Here is a 19,294-nt window from a genome sequence, read left to right as displayed (position 1 = left end):
ACTTTCCTTATAAATGGAAAAATGCAAAATTTGTTCCAATTTTGAAGTCGGATAAAAATCCAGCTGAAGCTTCTCGCTACCGTCCAATAAGTTTGCTTTCTTCAATAAGTAAACTTTTTGAAAAGATAATTTTAAATAGAATAATGATTCCGCTAAAGCAAGAAGTCTTCGTGTTATTTGCAGCAGATTGCAGAAAAGTTTATAAATTTTCTCTTCTTATTTACAAAAATGGAAGATTTCTCCCAACGCTTCCAAAACTCAACTCATAAGCCTAGAGCTTCCTTTTTGAAACCTAGTAGTAGTCACATAGTCAGTATGAACGGAGTTCCAATTTCCTGGTCAAACCAAGTGAAATATCTTGGATTAGTACTAGACCAAAAATTAACTTTTAAAGATCACATTGACGGCATTCAAGCCAAATGTAACAAATATATACAAACGGGAAAACGGAACTTTACCTGACGAATAAACTTCTAATATTTAAACAAGTTGCTTTACGCTGTGCCAATATGGTCTAGTTGTTGCACTACCAGGAAAAAAGCACTTCAAGGGATTCAGAAGATGAGTTTGAAGTTGCCTCCCTGATACAGTACAACCGAGTACATGGAGTACGTAGGTTAAAATGAAATGAAATTTATTTTGAATTTGGAACAAATAAAGAGTTAAAAAATGTAAAACTGGAAAAAACTTTTGCATTTTTTCCATTTATCAGGAAAGTAAGCCAAATGGAAACCATGAAAGACAAGTTACTCTCTGGGAGTTTTTTTTATGAGGATATAAAAAATTCCATCATCACCTGGAGCTTTCATATTATGAAACTATTTAGTTACAGATCTTACTTCGTCCAAATCAGCCCCCCAGGAATCATTAAATAAATCCAGAGATAAAATATTCAGATAATCCCGAGCAACCTGATTCTCAATAGGACTAGTAAGGCCCAAACTGAAATTATGGGAACTCTCGAATTGCTTAGCAAGTTTCTGAGCTTTTTCCAAATTTGTGATCAAACTTTTACCACCTTCTTTAAGCGCTGGAATAGGCTTTTGAGGTTTTTTTCTATTTTTTTTTGTGAGTTTCCAAAAGGGTTTGGAACTCGGGTATAATTTCGAAACATCATTTTCAAAAGTTTTGTTCCTCAGGGCAGAGAATCGCTTTTTAATTTGTTTTGCAAATCCCGCCAGATAACTTTGATGGCAGGATCGCGTGTTCTTTGATATTGCCTCCTACGAACATTTTTAAGACGGATCAAGAGCTGAAGATCGTCGTCTATTATAATTGAATCGAATTTAACCTCGCATTTTGGTACTGAGGCAGCTCTTGCTGCAACTATAGAAGTAGTCAGAGATTCAAGAGCATAATTAGTTTCATCTTTGGTTTGCAAAGGAATGTTTGAATCGAAGCTTTATTCCACAAATGTTCGATATTGCTCCCAATCAGCTCTATGGTAATAGAAAGCAGAGCTGTTGGGATTAGAAATTATTTTTCTTTTATATTTCAAAAGTTACTGGAAGGTGATCAGAGCCAAAGTCAGCATGGGCTACAAAGTTGACATAAATCAGTTAAGACCAAATCAAAAGTTGAGGGATTTGGATATTTAATAGTGTAATAACCTGCAGAACAAGGAATGTTTCAGTTATAACGGCTATATGTACGTTATGAACTCTCAAAAAGTTAAATAGCTCGTCTTCATTAAAATATTTAATGATTTAAAATCCATTACTGAATTTCAAAGTCATGACGATATTGTTCGCCTATTTTACTCCAGTTTGAATAGCATCAAACATGGAGTTATTTATATGTTAGTAATCATGTCAATTAATGATTTCTGTTAAACTTCCATTTTAGGAGCAGTAATGCTTCCTAAGTCATAGCAGTATAGATAGCTCCATTTACTCGCTGAACATTGTTAGCAGCGATGGGAGCAGGTATAGATGAAGAATTTGAAGCAGGTGTTTCTCGCTTACCGTTGTTAACAGCAGAGGAATTTGTACCTGACCGAGAACGTGGAGCGTTTTCTGCCTGACGCTTAGAACGAGATTGTAGGATCGCTTTGCGAGCCTTACATTCCCAAAAAATGGATTTGTGGTTTTTACTACAATTTGAACATTTAAATTTCTTAGGATCTTCCTTCACAGGACAGTCGTCCTTTGCATGAGAGGAATCACCATAATTCATGCATTTAGCAGGCATGTAGCAATTTTTTGTTCCGTGACCCCATCCCTGGCACTTACGGCACTGAGTGAGGTTTTGGAAATTTCCTTCAGTCTTCCTGAAGTGTTCCAACTTCACTCGGACATGGAGCATAAGGCTAGCTTTTTCTAAGGCCTTAAGGTTGTTTAGTTTACTAGACTTGAAGTGAACTACATAAAAATCATTAGAAATCCCGTGGCGCGAATCGCCAGGACGGGATTTCATTTACATTTTGATTACTTGGACTGGCACAACTCCAAGTAATTTTGCCAGTTAATTTTTGATCTAATCCAGGGATTCATCACTGGGCAGTCCTTTCATGACAACCTTGAACACACGTTCAGTTTTGGTGTCGAAGGTGAAAAAATTATGCTGCTTCTCAGTAAGATACATGAGAAGACTTTTGAATCCGTCCAAGGTTTCAGTCAACACACGGCATTCACCCCGACGGCCAATTTGCAGTCAAAACTTAAGTTTCACGAAGTTTAAAAGTTCCGTGCGAAGAGCATGGAAATCGGAAGTGATTATCACAATAGGAGGAATCTTTTCCTTCTTGGCATTAAGCCGGGAAAATTTACTAGAATTTTCCTGGATGATGGATCATTCTCATCATCCATAAGCAAATCAAATTGATTTCTCAAATTAATTTCATCAGAAGGGGGATCAAGAGATTGCCCTTTTCTTTTGCGCTTATGCGCAATTGCAGCAGTAAATTGTTTATCCAAATCGACTTCCAAGCAGATTACTATAAGAATCTGAAGGATCGGAGAAGAATTTTCCAAATCGATATCCAAGAAGGATTACCTCGGGAGGGTCCAAACAAGGATCGAAGAGGAATAAGAGTCAAACAAGGTAGAAAACTTACAGGTATATTGAGCACTGAAAAGTGCAGTTTAAATTTGTTGTAGCTTTAAGGTAGTAGTAACACTTACTTCAGCCAACATCAAATAGATCCGCACGGCAAGAGAGCACGATGCGGACTGATTTATGTTTTGAATTGTAATTGTAATTGTTCCGCTAAGTTGACGTTCATAGGGACCAATCCCCGGCCTATACACCTACGGTCCTTCCCGTTGCACTCGTCAGCTTGTGCAATACTCTAGACTCACATGGGTGGTCATATCCGGATCCTCTCCCGGGTAGGCTTAATTGTTCGTCCAGGTTATGGTAAATAAACTTATATCAATGCATGGTTGAAGCTACTACTATTCGAAATTTTCAAAATTGGGAAAAATTTGTTCACTTCCAGGGAGGGTGAGAAACTTTGCGGTGAGTTCTTTACGGGACATGTCTGTCAATGTAATATGCCAAAACATGTGAAGTTGTTTACGCTGTAGCCTCTAAGTCATCAGGATCAAGAATGTTTTCCCAGTTCATGTTAGACAACACATCTATAATGCTACGGTGGTCAGCTTTACGGAAGTTATAGGAAACTGCAGCAGGATATTCGTCGAACTCACGAACGATTTTGTTCTCAACTGTGACGATCAGAACAGAGTAGAGCGGTAGTGTCTTCATTAGTGGACAAGGAGCTGTGAAAATTAATAGAGCATTCTCCTGCGTGCTCACGAAGCACAGGTTGCTGCGCTATAACTGTCGAGAAGATTTATAGTTCCTGCGTGAAATGTAGAGATATCGGGAATATCTCATTCACTGGAGTCGCACTTTCGATAACTGCGGAAACTGACCGACAGAGATTATCGATGAGTTCCTTATCCCGAATTCGATCAGGTGCAATGTACAGAGCGTATACAAAGTGTGTGCGATCATGCCTGTCCAAACCTGTTCCACACGGTTCCATGAATCGTTCTCGATGGTCCTCGCCTCCAACCCGCAACGGACAGGTACAAGGACACCTTCACCAGAAGATTTCAGGCTGTCTTTAGGGTTCCAATCGCAACGAAAGACTGCATACTCAGGTCCGAAAACCTGACTGGAAAGCGTTCGAGAATCGAGCCACGAGTCACACAGGACAATTCAGGCATGGAAAATCATTTACATTCATTTCATGCATTCATTTACATTCATTTGCCTCTACCTTTTTTCATCAACAGCATCCCACAAAATGATGTATAGAGCTTTAGTAGGATTTGATATTAGCTACAACTTTTGTTCATAACGCAAATCTGTATCTCTTATGCATCACGAATTAGAGCGGGCAGACCTTGTTACTGTTTTTCAGTGAATGTAAATATGCTTCCGCTAAGCAGGTCCTCCGCATCCTATATCTGTCTTACAATACCAAATTGCAATGGATCAATGGTCACCAAATGAAGGCCCAGATGCTAAGGATTAACAAAAAGCTCCCACAATGCATCCCTGATGAGCTATTAATTGATACCCCGATTTGGTACTCCTCTGATCGCTGGGCGTCATTTCATTTCAATAGCTTCTTACACCCGGGCTTGAATAATCGTCGGTCGTAGCCAGACGTGGTAACGAAATATTTTTTTTTCTAAAAGTTGTCACTATGAAAATGTATGGGCGAAAAGGTCGTGACATTTACTACCTCTGGTCGTAGGTTGTTGTAAGGGGCATGGTGGTTATATAGCGACCGTGTTTGCTAACTGGACAGAAGATTGTGTCTTGGCTTATGTCATTGACAGGCACGTTCCGAAAAGAGTTCACCGTAAAATTTCTCATCCTCCCTGGCAGACGAGTGAACTGCGTAGGTTGAAGTCGACCAAGAGAGCCGCATTAAGAAAATTCACTAAGTATCGTACGCTTTCGCTGAAACGTCACTACGTTAGGCTCAATTATGAGTTCAAGCGAGTTAGCCGTCGATGCTATTCGCGATATCAACGAGGGATTCAGAGGAAACTCAAGTCGCACCCGAAGTCATTCTGGAATTACGTAAATGAGCAGCGCAAGGAATCCGGCCTACCTTCTTCAATGGTGTTGAATGGAGCAGTTGCATCCACTTCTCAGCAGATCTGTCGCTTGTTTTCTGAGAAGTTCGCCAGAGTTTTCACGAATGAGAGATTAACTGACGAACACGTTACCCTAGCAGCTAGTAATGTTCCACTGTACGGTCAAACACTGGGTGCGATGGATGTCAACGTCGAGATGATTTCCACTGCCGCATCACAACTCAAGTCGTCCTTCAATCCAGGACCCGATGGCGTTCCATCCGTATTCCTGAAAAAGCATATCGCCAGCTTGCTGATGCCCATGCTTCACCTATTTCGATTGTCCATCTCGAGTGGTACATTTCCATCTTGTTGGAAATTCGCACATATGTTTCCTATCCACAAAAAGGGCAGCAAACGGGATGTGGACAATTATCGTGGAATTACGTCGTTGAGCGCAGTTTCGAAGTTATTCGAGTTAGTCATCATGGAGCCTCTACTCTCTCATTGTAAGCAGTATCTAAGTGGTGATCAACACGGCTTCACTTCCGGTCGTTCTACTTCCACAAATCTGCTGTGTTTGACATCGTATCTTACGGAAAGCATGGCAGAGAGGACTCAAACAGACGTCATATACACCGACTTGTCAGCTGCCTTCGATAAGCTAAATCATGCCATCGCGATTGCAAAGTTGCATAGACTTGGGGTCAGCGGCAACCTCTTGCGATGGTTTCGTTCATATCTCACTGATCGGCAACTGATGGTTGCCATTGGTGACAACCGGTCCAATATATATCTAGCTACGTCAGGAATACCTCAAGGAAGTCACCTGGGACCTTTGATTTTCTTACTCTACTTCAATGACGTGAACTTGGTCATCGAAGGCCCACGACTATCGTATGCAGACGATCTTAAAATCTACCTACGAATCCACTCGATTGATGACTGTCACTTCCTTCAACGTCAGTTCGAAGCCTTTGCCAGCTGGTGTAATTTGAACCGAATGGTGGTTAACCCCACTAAGTGTTCAGTGATCACTTTTGCTCGGAAGAAAGAACCAATCACATTTGAATACAAACTTATCGGCACTGTAATCGACCGTGTGAACCATGTGAAAGATCTGGGTGTTATTCTAGATTCTCAACTTACGTACAAGCAGCACATCTCGTACGTTATCGACAAGGCGTCTAGGACGTTGGGATTTATCTTCAGGATAGCAAAGAATTTCTCCGATATCTACTGTTTGAAGTCACTGTACTGTTCCTTAGTGCGATCCATTCTGGAATATTGTTCTGTGGTCTGGAGTCCAAACTACAACAATGGTGCTGAGAGAGTTGAGTCCGTTCAACGCCGTTTTCTTCGATTCGCTCTGCGGAAGCTGCCTTGGAGAGACCCATTTCATCTGCCCAGCTATGAAAGTCGTTGCCAGCTGATTGATCTGGAGCCTCTCCGAACTAGAAGAGACACCTCTAGGGCCCTGTTCATTGCGGACACTTTACAAGGTAGAATTGATTGCAGTGCAATCTTGGGGCAAGTCAACATTAACGTCCAACCCCGTGCGCTACGTAACAACGTTATGCTGAGATTGCCACTTCAGCGCACAAACTATGGCATGAACGGTGCAATAGGTGGGCTGCAACGAGTGTTCAATCGAGTCTCGGGCATCTTCGATTTCCATATGCCTCGACAGCTGCTACGAAGATACTTCTCATCGTTCTTTTCTGGCACAGTTAACCGTGAATGATTGTGTGTTTTATTTATGTATTTTATTCTTAGTTTTTATTTTTTGATTTGATTTTTACCTATATAAGTTACTTAAATCATCATTGGGGCTTTACACAGCCTGTTGATGCAGACAAATAAATAAATAAATAAGAACCCAAGCCCCTTTACATTACTGAGGTGATAGACTTGCATTATGTGCTTACCATACTATAAGAGGTCGCATCAATTTCCAGCATCACTTAGCTGTGCCGGTGGTGCAGTGGTAAGCGTGATTGCCTCTCACCCCAACGGGCCTGGGTTCAATCCGGCGTTAGGTCGGCACCGCCGGGATGTTCTGAGGCATAACATCTCTGATCACGCCTTCCTTCGGAAGGGAAGTAAAGCCGTTTATCCCCGACCCATGGGTTTATGGGTCGATAGGTAGGGTTCAGGTGTGGAAACTGCCACCCTGGCGTCGGTAGCATTGGTACTCAGTACGGAAAACAAGATCGATGGCAAACAAATCAAGGAAAAAAAAAGTGAATCCAGATCTCATTCACCCTTCCTACTAACAAAAAACATGGAGATGCAGGTGTTCTCGGCGTCTAGTATCAACGGGTGTCGAACAAACAATTTTTTCTCTCGTAGTTATTGACTGTTAGGAGAGAGAGAGCAGGGTATCCGTTTGAACTTGTTGTGACTTTCGACAGCTTTATTATTAATTGCTTCAAAACTAAAATAGGTGTAACATAATTAATGAACTGTTAGTTTCCTCCATAACCTTACTCCCCCTACTATCGTAGGCCAATTACTCGAATATATAATCCACTGCTCACTTCAACTCTGCTTTATCGATGGTACTGGGCCTAAACATATTCAGTTAGTAGTGGGTAATATTATTACGTTAATATCTAACTCAACTTTACCTACGAAAATACAAATCTCCGAGAAATAATCTTACGATCGTTCGGCTTGATCGAGGACCTGTAATCTTTTCAAATTTCTATTTAGCTGCAATAAACCGATAATATTTCAATTCCAGTAGCCAACAATTTTAGTTAGCAAATTTCACTAGTAAATTCATATTTTTTTCTTAGAACACGTTATATTAATAGTTTCATTGGCGTCTGCCTGTATATCATTGTTCGTCGTTCCTTTTGTCATCGTTGACAGTTCGTCCTACATCAGGTTCAACCGTCACGCATGAAGAACGCAGCTCCTTCGCGTCATTGCGTGGCCGGGCTCCCAGCTGGTCTGTCTTTGTGGTATCATTGACCTTGAAAGTATTGATTCACCGGATTGTGCAAACTGAGAATGGATTGCTAGTTCTAAGCCCCATATGGTTCTTTGTGCAAATTAAAAGTAAAACTTTTCATCACTGGTTTAAGCGGTCCCTTCATTTCTCTAAGTCTCACTCTCCATAAGTCGATATTTCAACAAGTCGATGCCTCCTTTGGTGGATGTTCTATGTAGTGATAATTTGATTCTATAACTTGATATGTTAAAGGCAGAGCTTCTGAATTCAGTTATTATCTTGTTAAAATCAGCGGAACTTTGGAAACGTGATACCTGGTGTTCATATTGAGTACCCAGGACCTTTCGGTCACATCAGAACATGTTTCTGGTATCCTCGGGAAAATAGTTTGTACTTTTGATTCATATCAAAATCTATAATGAGGTAAAAAAACCGATTTTATTGAATGCTCAGGGCGGTAGTACACAATCCAGAAATGTTCTAGATGCTCCCAGATAAGTGATCAAAACCAGTCTAGAAGCAACGCCCGGTGGATCATCCCTCATGAGGTTTGATCAGATTCAACCATTTATTATTATATTGAACAGCATATACATTCAGCTTTTTTTTTAGACTTTGAGGCAAAAGGCAAGTACTCTCTAGAATTTCAAATGATTTGGTGTCATGGTTAAAAAGTTACAGCTGTCATTCATTTTCTGTAGATATACTGTCTCGTAGTCGGAGTCGGCAGCTTTCTTTTTAAGGAGTCGGAGACGGAATATTTTTTTTATATGCAAAGGTAATAAAATTTGATGATTCGATCTCACGACAAACTGTCAATCTTTTAAGGCGAATCTTAGGGTGAATCAAGTAGAATTCCAGGGTACCTCTACAGAATCCTGGAAAAAGTACAGATAAATGTTCAATTCTTTGCAATATAAAATTCCAAAGAACATCTAAATTGAGTGTACGCAATCCAGGGTATTCAATAACTGCTCCGAGGGTATTCAATAAGTGTTATGTAAAGCGAATGCAGCCAATTACAGACAAGATTTAACTACTGTAAAATACTGATCAGCCAACAACTTATTTTTGCACTTATATTTACTTATACTTCGTTCCGATTGATGTAATTTTTCATCATATTGCTTATTTGTCAAGGCTCAACTGTTGAAGCTTTACGGAACTAAAATTAATTTTGTAATTTACTTTAAATTAATTGCTGATTTTTTATATTTTTTACAAAGGGTGAATACATAAACGTCATACAAATAAAAAAAAACGATAATTGCTCAAACGCAACAAAATAATTTTGGTACGTTGCCGATACGTTCGTACCCAAAGCTATGCATTATTAGCATTACACGCTGTGCAATTGTTTTTTTTAGGATCTGTACTTGATTGCTCCTCAAATCACATGTTACTTTAAAACATACGCATAAACACTGAAACCTATGCTCTAACGGAAGAATATGCTCCAGCATGCCGTGGCACGAGAGTGACATAAGTCAAAAACACGGAAATCACAACCAAATAAAAAACAACCATGAACAAACAACACTTACCTTGTAAATGTACTGATCGAACATATTTACGTCGAATTCTCCGTTTCCACTGTTATAACTAGTCTCCATGGTAACGGCACACAGAAAAAATCGTCCGTTGTTACGACAACAATGGTGGGCCGAAAAGTGGTAGTAGCAGTCGTCCGAATAGTAGTTTGTTGATGTGCCAGCAACAGTCGGGGGTGGATCCGACCGGGGCGGGTGTACCAAGCAAGCAGAGAGAAATACGAGAGAAAGAAAACAACGGAATTATCTCACTTATAATTGTAGCACATCGATTATTTTCTTCTCTTCTTTTTCCCAATTTTCAACTTGGCTGAGCATCTTTCTTTTTCCTGTATGCCTCTCCTTTTTTGCCTCAATTTTCTTATTTAAAAGGATAATTACTTATTTTCTTTTTATGCACGATTAACTTTCAACACTGGCGTTGAAGTCACCACACAGAGAGCACACAATAACGCTCAGATGAGTTGCCACACTGTCGTTGTTGGTGCTGGTGATGTTATTTTCTCCGGTTGCACAAACCAGGAAGAGAGCAGATTTTTTTCCTCCTTTTTTACGAAAACTTTTTTTCTCACTTTTATTTCTTCTCTCTCGTCTCGTGTTACCGGTCTTGTTTTGTACGTCACTTTATTATTCTAGGTTAATTTGGATTTCTTTTATTTTCAGCTGTTTTCGTGAACTACTTTCTGGTGCGTTGGAGTGAGTGAGAAGGCATTGTCACTAGGCTGCATTTTCAGTACATTATAGAGTTGCAGAATAAATAAAACTGTAGGGTATATTTGCGCGTTAAATTTTCACTTTCAATAAATAGTGTTGATTTGTATAATCTTTATTATGTGTCCACTAATGCGTGAACCAAACTACTTGAAGCTGTCGAAGTTCCTGAAAGTGAAAAAGAAATAAAAGAAATGTTACAGCCATCGCACGGGTAATTAGTTGGAACGGGAGACCTAAGAAGCAAGTTGAAAGATTCTTCAGTGGTCGTTTGTGTCAGTACATTTTTTTTCTGGATTCTCGTTTGAATTTATTGCGGATAACGCTTGGAAAAGTTGTCTGAAGAGCATATCAAAGATTTTACGCAATACTTGAAATAATAATTTATTAGGACAAATTTATCGTAATTTTGAATCATGACCCTTCGTCCCATACATGTACTCCAGGTCTCCCTTTACAACATATGTTTTAATACATTCGATATTGATGCCGGGATGCCTCAGGGCAGCATCCGCGGTCCTATCTTGTTCAACTTCTTCATCTCCGATATCCCCGCTCTTCCTGATGGGGGCAAGCTGTATCTTTTCGCAGACGACACTGCTATCATTCACAAGGGTCGTATGATCAAAGCACTCTCAAACAATCTACAACAGGGCCTGCTATGATAGAATGATTCTGCCTAATGATGTGAGGGTCGTTTGGGAGGGACTGTTATCGAATGGTCGAGCGATGTAGTAAACATATCTCGCACTTACATTAGCCATCAATACGGTATCATGTGCTGATCAAGTAATTGAACCCGCTCATCAATCGAAAATCAAAACTGAGCCTGAAGAACAAGCTTGCTCTCTTTAAGATTGTTGAGTACGGGTTCCCAGTTTGGGAGTTTTGTGCTCAATCACATATATTGAAGCTTTGTCATAAAGATGAATTACGGTGGTCCAAAATCAACGAAATTATAAATTTAATTTCAAAACAAAACCGATCGATTTTAGCACGGTTCGATTTAAGGCCCTTTACAAGCGAACCAAAGTAGGCCCACGCAAACCAATACCACTTTCGGAAAGTTGATAGTTGCTCCTATCCGATGATGTTGTTGGTTTGCGTGGGCCTACTTTGGTTCGCTTGTAAAGGGCCTTAGAAAGTTTGTTTACAAATGGTTTTGTGCCATTATCAAATGTTATGCGTGATATAATCAGAAACATCATAAGCAATAATAAGTCAACATTTAATTTGTGATGGCTATATCAGAAATATATTTCATAAGTGATGGTTTGAGTGCTTTTTTCAAACAGGCTAAAAGTAAGAAAATTGTTTTTCAATATGTTTGGCAAACATGTATCACAAACTATATAAAAATTATATGCGATATCAAGGGAAAATAGAATGTTTGTTTACAAATGCTTTTGTGTCGGTATCAAATGCTATGCCTGATATACTCGTTCAAATTCTTGAACTAAATTGTTTGAGATTCACACATGTTTTTCTACATTCATCGAGCATTATCAAAGTAACCCCAAATCAAAATACTGATGTTCGGTCACAAGACTAAAAAAATAGTGTTCGTTAAACATATTACTAACGAATTGACTCTAGGATCCTCAGCATTTATTTTAAAAAAATTGAGAAGCATAACAACCAACAAACGAAGGCTGTCAACGAAACAAAAACACAACAATGCGAAACGATATGTTACGAACCAGGGTTGCCAGAATGATGAATCAGCAGGAAATGAAAATTCGATGAAAGAAAAAGAAGACGAATTGTCAGTTCCGGACTCACCAGTCAAGATGAGGAGCAAAAATAAGCAGCTAGGAAGAAAGTGAAAAAAAAATGAATTTGAATTAACTGTATTTTCATATATTATTTTTCAGAGACGAACCAGCCTACGGATGAAAGTCTCTTTAATAAAGAAATAAAAAAAAAAAGATGTAAAAAATATTTAGAATATACATAAAAAAAACTATCAATGTTACCCCGTTTTACGGTACGTTACGAGATGTAAGATCTACTACCGATTCCTACACTGAAAAATGTTTTCACTTAGTTTCTATTAGGAACGCACATAGAATTTTTCCAAAAACAAAAACAATGATTTTTACCTGAATATAACATAGCATTAGAAATTCTATATGAGAAATCATATAGATTTCATTGGACACATAACGTTCATGTGATTTAATAATGCAATTTCCAATTATGGGATCCCGTGAAAGTTATGTGAAATTCACATGGATATTTTCCACTGGTTATGTGATTTATTTTATGAGTGTAGTCCTCACTACTTCAAACTAGGGGAACAGGATTTTTCAGTAATCCAAGGAACACATCTTAGTCCTTGTGACTTTTTATGCCTTGTTGATAGTGACAAGACTCGGCTTTGTCCACCGAGGATGATCTTGAAACAAGGAAAAAATGAGTTAGTTAGTTTTTTTCTATGTGATTCCTAATCTTCTTTTCGTTGTTAAGACTAGGGTTCTGATGTATGGTCATCATCGGTGTCATTGTTGTTAAGGAATCCAATTTTGACTAACAGAGGGGCGCGCCTTTGGAGGGTGTTTCAACACTCCGAAGGATATAAATAGCGGGACCTTTCAATTAGAGTTGGATCCTTGCGATAAATGCAAGAATGACAATTGTAAAAAATATCTAATACTTCATCATTTCTCAAAAGTGATGGAGTAAAACGACATGCAATAAACTAAGGACACGGGATATACTAAAATAGATCAAATTACTGGTCGCAGTAGTGTTAGATCTCGAACAGAGGAAAAGAAAACCGTGAAAAAATAATATCTATGCAAAATGAAATAAATTTCAAAAATGAACAGCAACTACTCTCAAAAATTTCCAAACGTCATCACACTTAATTTTGCACTTATTGCGAAACACATCCATTTCATGTGCGAATCATTATTGCCTCAACATTAACATTGTAACACATTTGGATGCGCTTCACATGGTAATATCAATAGCTTTGCACATAATAGTTCAATGTTTACAATATTCTACTTTATCGACTTCTGCTTTACGGATTTCAAAAATGAATCAATAAATATATAAACAAAGCTACCAGGGGGCAGAACTTTCACATGCCTTTTTTAATGGGTCTGGTTTGGGATTCGATCCTTAACTGTTATGGTGTGCTACTGCCATTGTCTTCGTTCTAGCTCAATGGACCACGATTGTTCTCATAGGGTCAGGAGGGGACTGCCACCCCCAATTTAATTGGACAAAAAAAAAAACTTCTTAAAAATTAACCTCACACGGGACAAGAGGGCCACCTCTACATTTATGAATAAAACAATACAAAAATTTCAAAGATATTGCTTCGTTCAACATTTAAGTCTTTGGTAAGCTTGTTTTCACCAAATTTGGCACAACCTGCTACATAAAATATCATCAACAATAGTTTTCATTTTAGTTCATTGATAAACATGGTATATTTGTTATGTATTGAATAATATTGTAAAATTCAATAGTTAAATAAAGTAAACAATAACTGCCGTTGATTGATTGATTGATTAATAATCAAGAACCTTCGTTTATATACAATAATTATTCAATTTCACAGACGCACGTCCCTTATGCCCCATAGGAGTAGCCACTCTTGCCCCACCAGGCCCTATATGAGACTAGTTGATATAAGGATGAAGTCACAACTCTAGTTTTCGCAGAACAGGCAATTCACATCGCATTGAAATGCAAAACACATCAACGACATCAACGTGTAAAACACATTGTTTTTAAACACTTCGATCAAACGTGGGGACTTTCTTGAGTGTAGGCAAAATCACTTAAAATGTATTAACAAATGTAACATCATATTCAAAGAAAATCAAATGTCATTTAATGAGTCTAAAATAGAATCGATTTTGATACGATTGGTCACAAGGAGCCTAGGTGCATCAACATAATGAAACCAATACATTACTGTGGACAATTGATGGTTTCTTGCTTCATGTTAGCTAACCCGGATGTTGCGGATACCGGTTCCGCTCACTAAAATAATTTATCTTCGTAATGTGGCCGTGCGACACAGTAAAATACATCAAATTGATGCGTATGAAACGAATCTTCGAATATTTGGTCGACATTCTGTTTACTCGTGGCCAGTGACATATCCCGGATATTTTCGGATACAAGTTGCGGAGAGCACAATCGACATTATCATGAGGCCCATCAAAACACATGCATATTGATTGACGCTATGAATATAATGTCATTTTGTTAATTCCTTATGGGCATCCGGATGTTACGGATATCGGTTGCGGAGGCCACAATTGACTTTCACATAAATATTATCATGAATCACATCAATCCCATCAAACCGATGAATAATGATCGATTCTATGAAAATTATGCCGTATTGCAAATTTCTAGTGGGCATTGACCAAATCTAGTACTCCGGATAATGGTTCCGAAGGCCACGATTTACTTTCTCATGAAAAATGATCATGCAACACATCAAAACGCGTCCAGCTGATGCGTAAATATAAATCTATTCGGTGAATATAATGCCATATTCTTAATTTTTCGTGACTAGTCACCTAATTATTTGGAACATTCGGATACGTCACTTGCCATGAAAAATTAGTAAAATGGCATTATATTCACTCAATGGATCTTTGTCGATGTCGCATGATCATTTTTATGGGGAACCGGTATTCGAATCCGGGTTCGGTCATTAGACACAAATAATCAGCAGATATACACAGGATCGATCTATGAGCATCAAATGGATGTGTTTTGATGTGTCGCATGATCAATTTATTCGATTGCAGCGAGATCCGGATCAAAAGTTTAGCAGATCGTAAGCTGTGTGCCCGATTGTTTGCTAATGATATACAAACAAAATCTGATGTTAAGTTTAGCTGTCTATAGCTCATGAACATTGAGATCCGTACTTACAAATCTACGAAGGGGGCCGATATTATTTGACATATGTCCTAATACCAGAACAACAGTCAACTCTTCCTAACTTGATAGTGAAAAGTTAATCGAGTTAAGAAGGATATCGAGCTACGGAGGTAAATTTAGGAAATTAGTATAGGATAATTGGTTGAAGCAGTGTGAATTTTCATCGAGTTAGGGAGAATTGACTGTATTTTATTATGCTGAACTGGAATCAATAAGAGATTTTTATAAAAGAGACGTATGGTCCGATCTCCCTTTCCACTCCACTAGATTCACCGCTGTGTTATTGGTGTTATCTGTCATATCGCGTAAATAGGACGCACAACATGAAATGGCTGTCAGAACCAGCATCACTTTAATTAGGTTAGGTGTATTTCAAAAGCAGGTTACGCCAACGATCAAACCTATTGAAACAATGCAGCCAAGCATGAGAACATTGATTCCGCGAAAAACCACTACGTTCTGATTTAAATCCACATCAAGCAGTCATCCTTAATCAAACCTTCTCAAGAATCAAATAATAACTGTGTATTTCTTCATCATAGATAATCACCTTCACGTCTGCAATGCACTGTTACACAAATGATTCACTTAAATCTCATTCCATCAATCATTATATGTATTTCTTCCTCATTTGTTATTCAACGATCTATCTTTGATTACACCACTGTTTACTATACAATACATGTGCGTATATATAGCTCGTTCGAAGTATCGGTGTATATTTTTAATCCAGGACGATGTATTGTGTTTGATCAACAGTAAATGCCCATCAATAGCTGCAGCTGATGTGAAATTTTCTAGCACCACTTGGTTAAAACCGTTGATGATCCACACTTCTTTTTATTTGAGTTATGTCACTTTCTCAAACTGGCACTGTACACAAGATCGTGATGAAATCCAAGTATGTCATGAAATTTGATTGATCTGCACGCTGCATCATTTGCCTTGGCACTTGCTCAACGTGTTGCACTCACTTTCCGGTAGTTCCGGATCCTCGAAGTAATCACTCAACTTGCGCGAGGACACGCGGAAAAGCGGAAGAAACCGTACGGATATTGCTAGGTATGCAATTCTGTATGCACCGAACGGTCGCGTGAGAGGAAAAACACTGCGCTCTCGTGGAATACACACGACGGACGTTTTCGTACGTTTTTTACTGCCCTCCAAAAGGGAAGGAAATCTCAAACGCGTACGGACACACGACTTACTATGTTACTACACGAACGGTCGCTGACCGAATGAAGAAAAAATATATCTGTACAAATATTAAACAAAATAAAACGTACACACCGTTAAAAAGACTGCCATGGCTGTGCTCGCACACAGAGAAACACGTAAAATGCCTCAAGAACAGCCACAGTCGGTCCACACCGAGTACTGGGCATAAATACAGACAGATAATCTGATAGTCGCAAGAAAGATTCGTGCTCTCTGAGAAAATATACACACTTGTGCAGAGCAAGGAACGAAACCTATGAAGATATATGGCTATGTTACCTCCTGTGCTGTATCAGCGAGAGGCGAGTTTGTTGCATACTGAAATTTGAGAGCCATTTGGCCAGCTTTGAGATCGACGTCGTCGTTTCGACGAAGGCAAACCGTTTCGAATCGAATATATTTGTTTCTCAATACCGTGCACAGTTGGATAGAATGATGATTTAATATATTATATTAAATATTAAATTAAATTTTATTGAGTGCCAGAGTTTTTAGTAGCATAAGTGCTATAACTCATTTTACGTCATTCGTGAATTGTCCCGGGAACGAGATTTTAACTCGTGACCTTAAGCGTGAGCGGCATGGATTCTAACCACTACACCGGGTCCGTCTACGTTTGACAGATTTAGAAGCCTTGAAATTAATTTAAACTATGGTTCTAAAACTCGATATTGAGTTATTGGATATCGAGTTGTGGAGAGTTTCTCTCAAATATTTGTTCATTATTTCTATAAAATTATATTAATTTTATATTAAGTATAACGTGAACCCTGCAAGCCGATATCAAAGGGACCATCGAGTTATAGAATTATCAAATTATAAAAAAAAACACCAAAAGAAATCACCATCACAGCAGCCATGAACTAAATTTTAACTAAGGTTCTATTACTCGATATCGTGTTAGTGGACATCGAGTTGTGGAGAGTTGACTGTATTCAATAAACTTTGAATGTTAACTTGGTTTTTTAAATTATATTTGCTCGGAAACTGCGTCTGTGGGCTTTAAAATATGTTTGTATCATATTGTTTTTGCTCTTTTTCCCAATTTGTTCAAGAATATTTAAAAATTAGAGTAAACCAATACAATTCAGACACTTTTCAAAGTAAATTATTAAAGTCTGAGGGTTTGATCCCAAGTATTTTTTTTTTGTTTTATCATACTCCTGTAAACCATGATTTGAACTTGAACTATATTTTAAATCTTCAATAAAACTGGAAATTTACTTGTGATGGTCGTATAGTATGTATTGTCCATTTTCATCTCAAATTTAGCCACTGATAATTTGTTGCTCTGAATGTGGCTATAGGTAGAGCAAATGTTCGACATTTTCAAAAATTTCGAAAAATAAAACTTAATATTTCAACAGGTGAGCATTCAAAGATTTTCTGTGGTAAAACTACTTCTCGAAAACTGCCATTGAGTTTGTATGCATTTGCCGCATTGGTGAATTAAACTCGTTCCCTACGGTTGTACTCAACAATTCGTTGTGGGCACTCCTCAGAAAATTCGTTCCAGATACGATTGAACTGTGGGGGTTATTCCGAAAGTCGAAGTGACTTTTGTCACTAGTGAAGTGAGAAAAGTCACGTCGTGGTGACGTGACTCTCTGTGCAAATCAAATGAAGAGTCACGTCACCACGACGTGACTTTTCTCACTTCACTAGTGACAAAAGTCACTTCGACTCTCGGAATAACCCCCTGTAAATTCATAAAGTCGCTAAGAGAAAAGTTGGAAATCTTGAACTAAAGATCCTGTGTATAAATTTAGCAAATGCTTGGAGTTTTGACATATTTAATTTTTTTGGTTGAACGGCTCTCCTCACTTTACCATTCAATGTAACTCAGTCACTAGGTTAGATTAAACGGACTAAGATCCACAATACTAATGAAAATGGAATATAACTATTCATGCTTATCATCATGTATTGGCGTAGTAGCCAGATTCGTAGTCGGTGCACTCAATGGATCAACATATCAACTGTGGTGGGACTTGTATAAAATTTCCTGGATGGAGTCCTTTGTCGGATTAAAATAACATATTTTCAGCTGTACACAGCAAAAAAAAGGAATATCGATCAATGTAATTCAAGCTGATGTATGAAATAATGATGTGATATCAAAAAGCAGATACAATATTACATCAATGGATGTAATTTTGTTCGCAAAATCGATGTACATCGTACAACGTTATATTACACAACCGATGGATTGACCTGGTTGCAGCAGTTTGGATGTAATATTCAACAACTTTTTTTTCTGTGTACTTTGTTCAGATTGAGTAGTTAGAAGGGGATTTTGATGACATTTTTCATGTCGATAATTACACTGAAAAAAGTTTTCATTTAGTTTTTATTAGGAACGCACATAGTATTTTTCGAGGTATTTTTCCAAAAACAAAAACAATGATTTTTACCTGAATATCACATAGCATTTGAAATTCTATATGAGAAATCACATAGATTTCATTGGACACATAACGTTCATGTGATTTAATAATGCAATTTCCAATTATGGGATCACATGAAAGTTATGTGAAATTCACATGGATATTTTCCACTGGTTATGTGAGTTATTTTATGAGTGTATTATTACTCTGTAGTCTGAAAAATACATTAAAATCAACCGTTTAGATATGACCCTTGTCTGACGAGCCTTTCATGGGCAAATATCAGGTTCAGTTTTTGGCTTGACAGAATATAAATTAAACTCCCTTATACCAATCGGTGGAAACTAATGATTTTAAATTGGCTCACTGCTCGACTAGCCCATTGGTCCCAAGCAAATCGATTAACGTACCCCATTCTAGTCGAAATTCTAGTACTATACTATGCTTGTTTTGTTTCGCTATGAAAGTTTGACAGATAAAATGAGGGGTTCGTGGATTTTCCTATGTTTC

General features: G+C 38.2%; 1 protein-coding gene across 4 annotated transcripts in view; it reads right to left on the bottom strand.

The window, feature by feature from the left end:
- Positions 1 to 16,429, bottom strand: part of LOC135702970 (myb-like protein Q) — a 193,546-nt gene extending 177,117 nt beyond the window's left edge. For 3 of the 4 annotated variants that reach the window (XM_065224076.1, XM_065224051.1, XM_065224067.1), the window contains exons 1-2: positions 15,730 to 16,429; positions 9,543 to 10,427 (exon numbers count right to left, since the gene is read on the bottom strand). In XM_065224076.1, coding sequence (XP_065080148.1) covers positions 9,543 to 9,611 — 69 coding nt within the window. In that variant the 5' untranslated portion in view covers positions 9,612 to 10,427; positions 15,730 to 16,429. The remainder of the gene's footprint in view (positions 1 to 9,542; positions 10,428 to 15,729) is intronic. The other variant, XM_065224059.1, reaches the window with a different exon arrangement.
- Between the last annotated feature and the right edge of the window lie 2,865 nt (positions 16,430 to 19,294).

This window comes from Ochlerotatus camptorhynchus, unplaced genomic scaffold, assembly GCF_037179485.1.
Source record: "Ochlerotatus camptorhynchus isolate MF236.1 unplaced genomic scaffold, CSIRO-AGI_Acam_v1.1 ptg000019l, whole genome shotgun sequence".
Taxonomy (NCBI): Eukaryota; Metazoa; Arthropoda; class Insecta; order Diptera; family Culicidae; genus Ochlerotatus; species Ochlerotatus camptorhynchus.
Note: the sequence above shows the minus strand (reverse complement) of the source record. Positions and strands in the feature narration are given on the sequence as shown.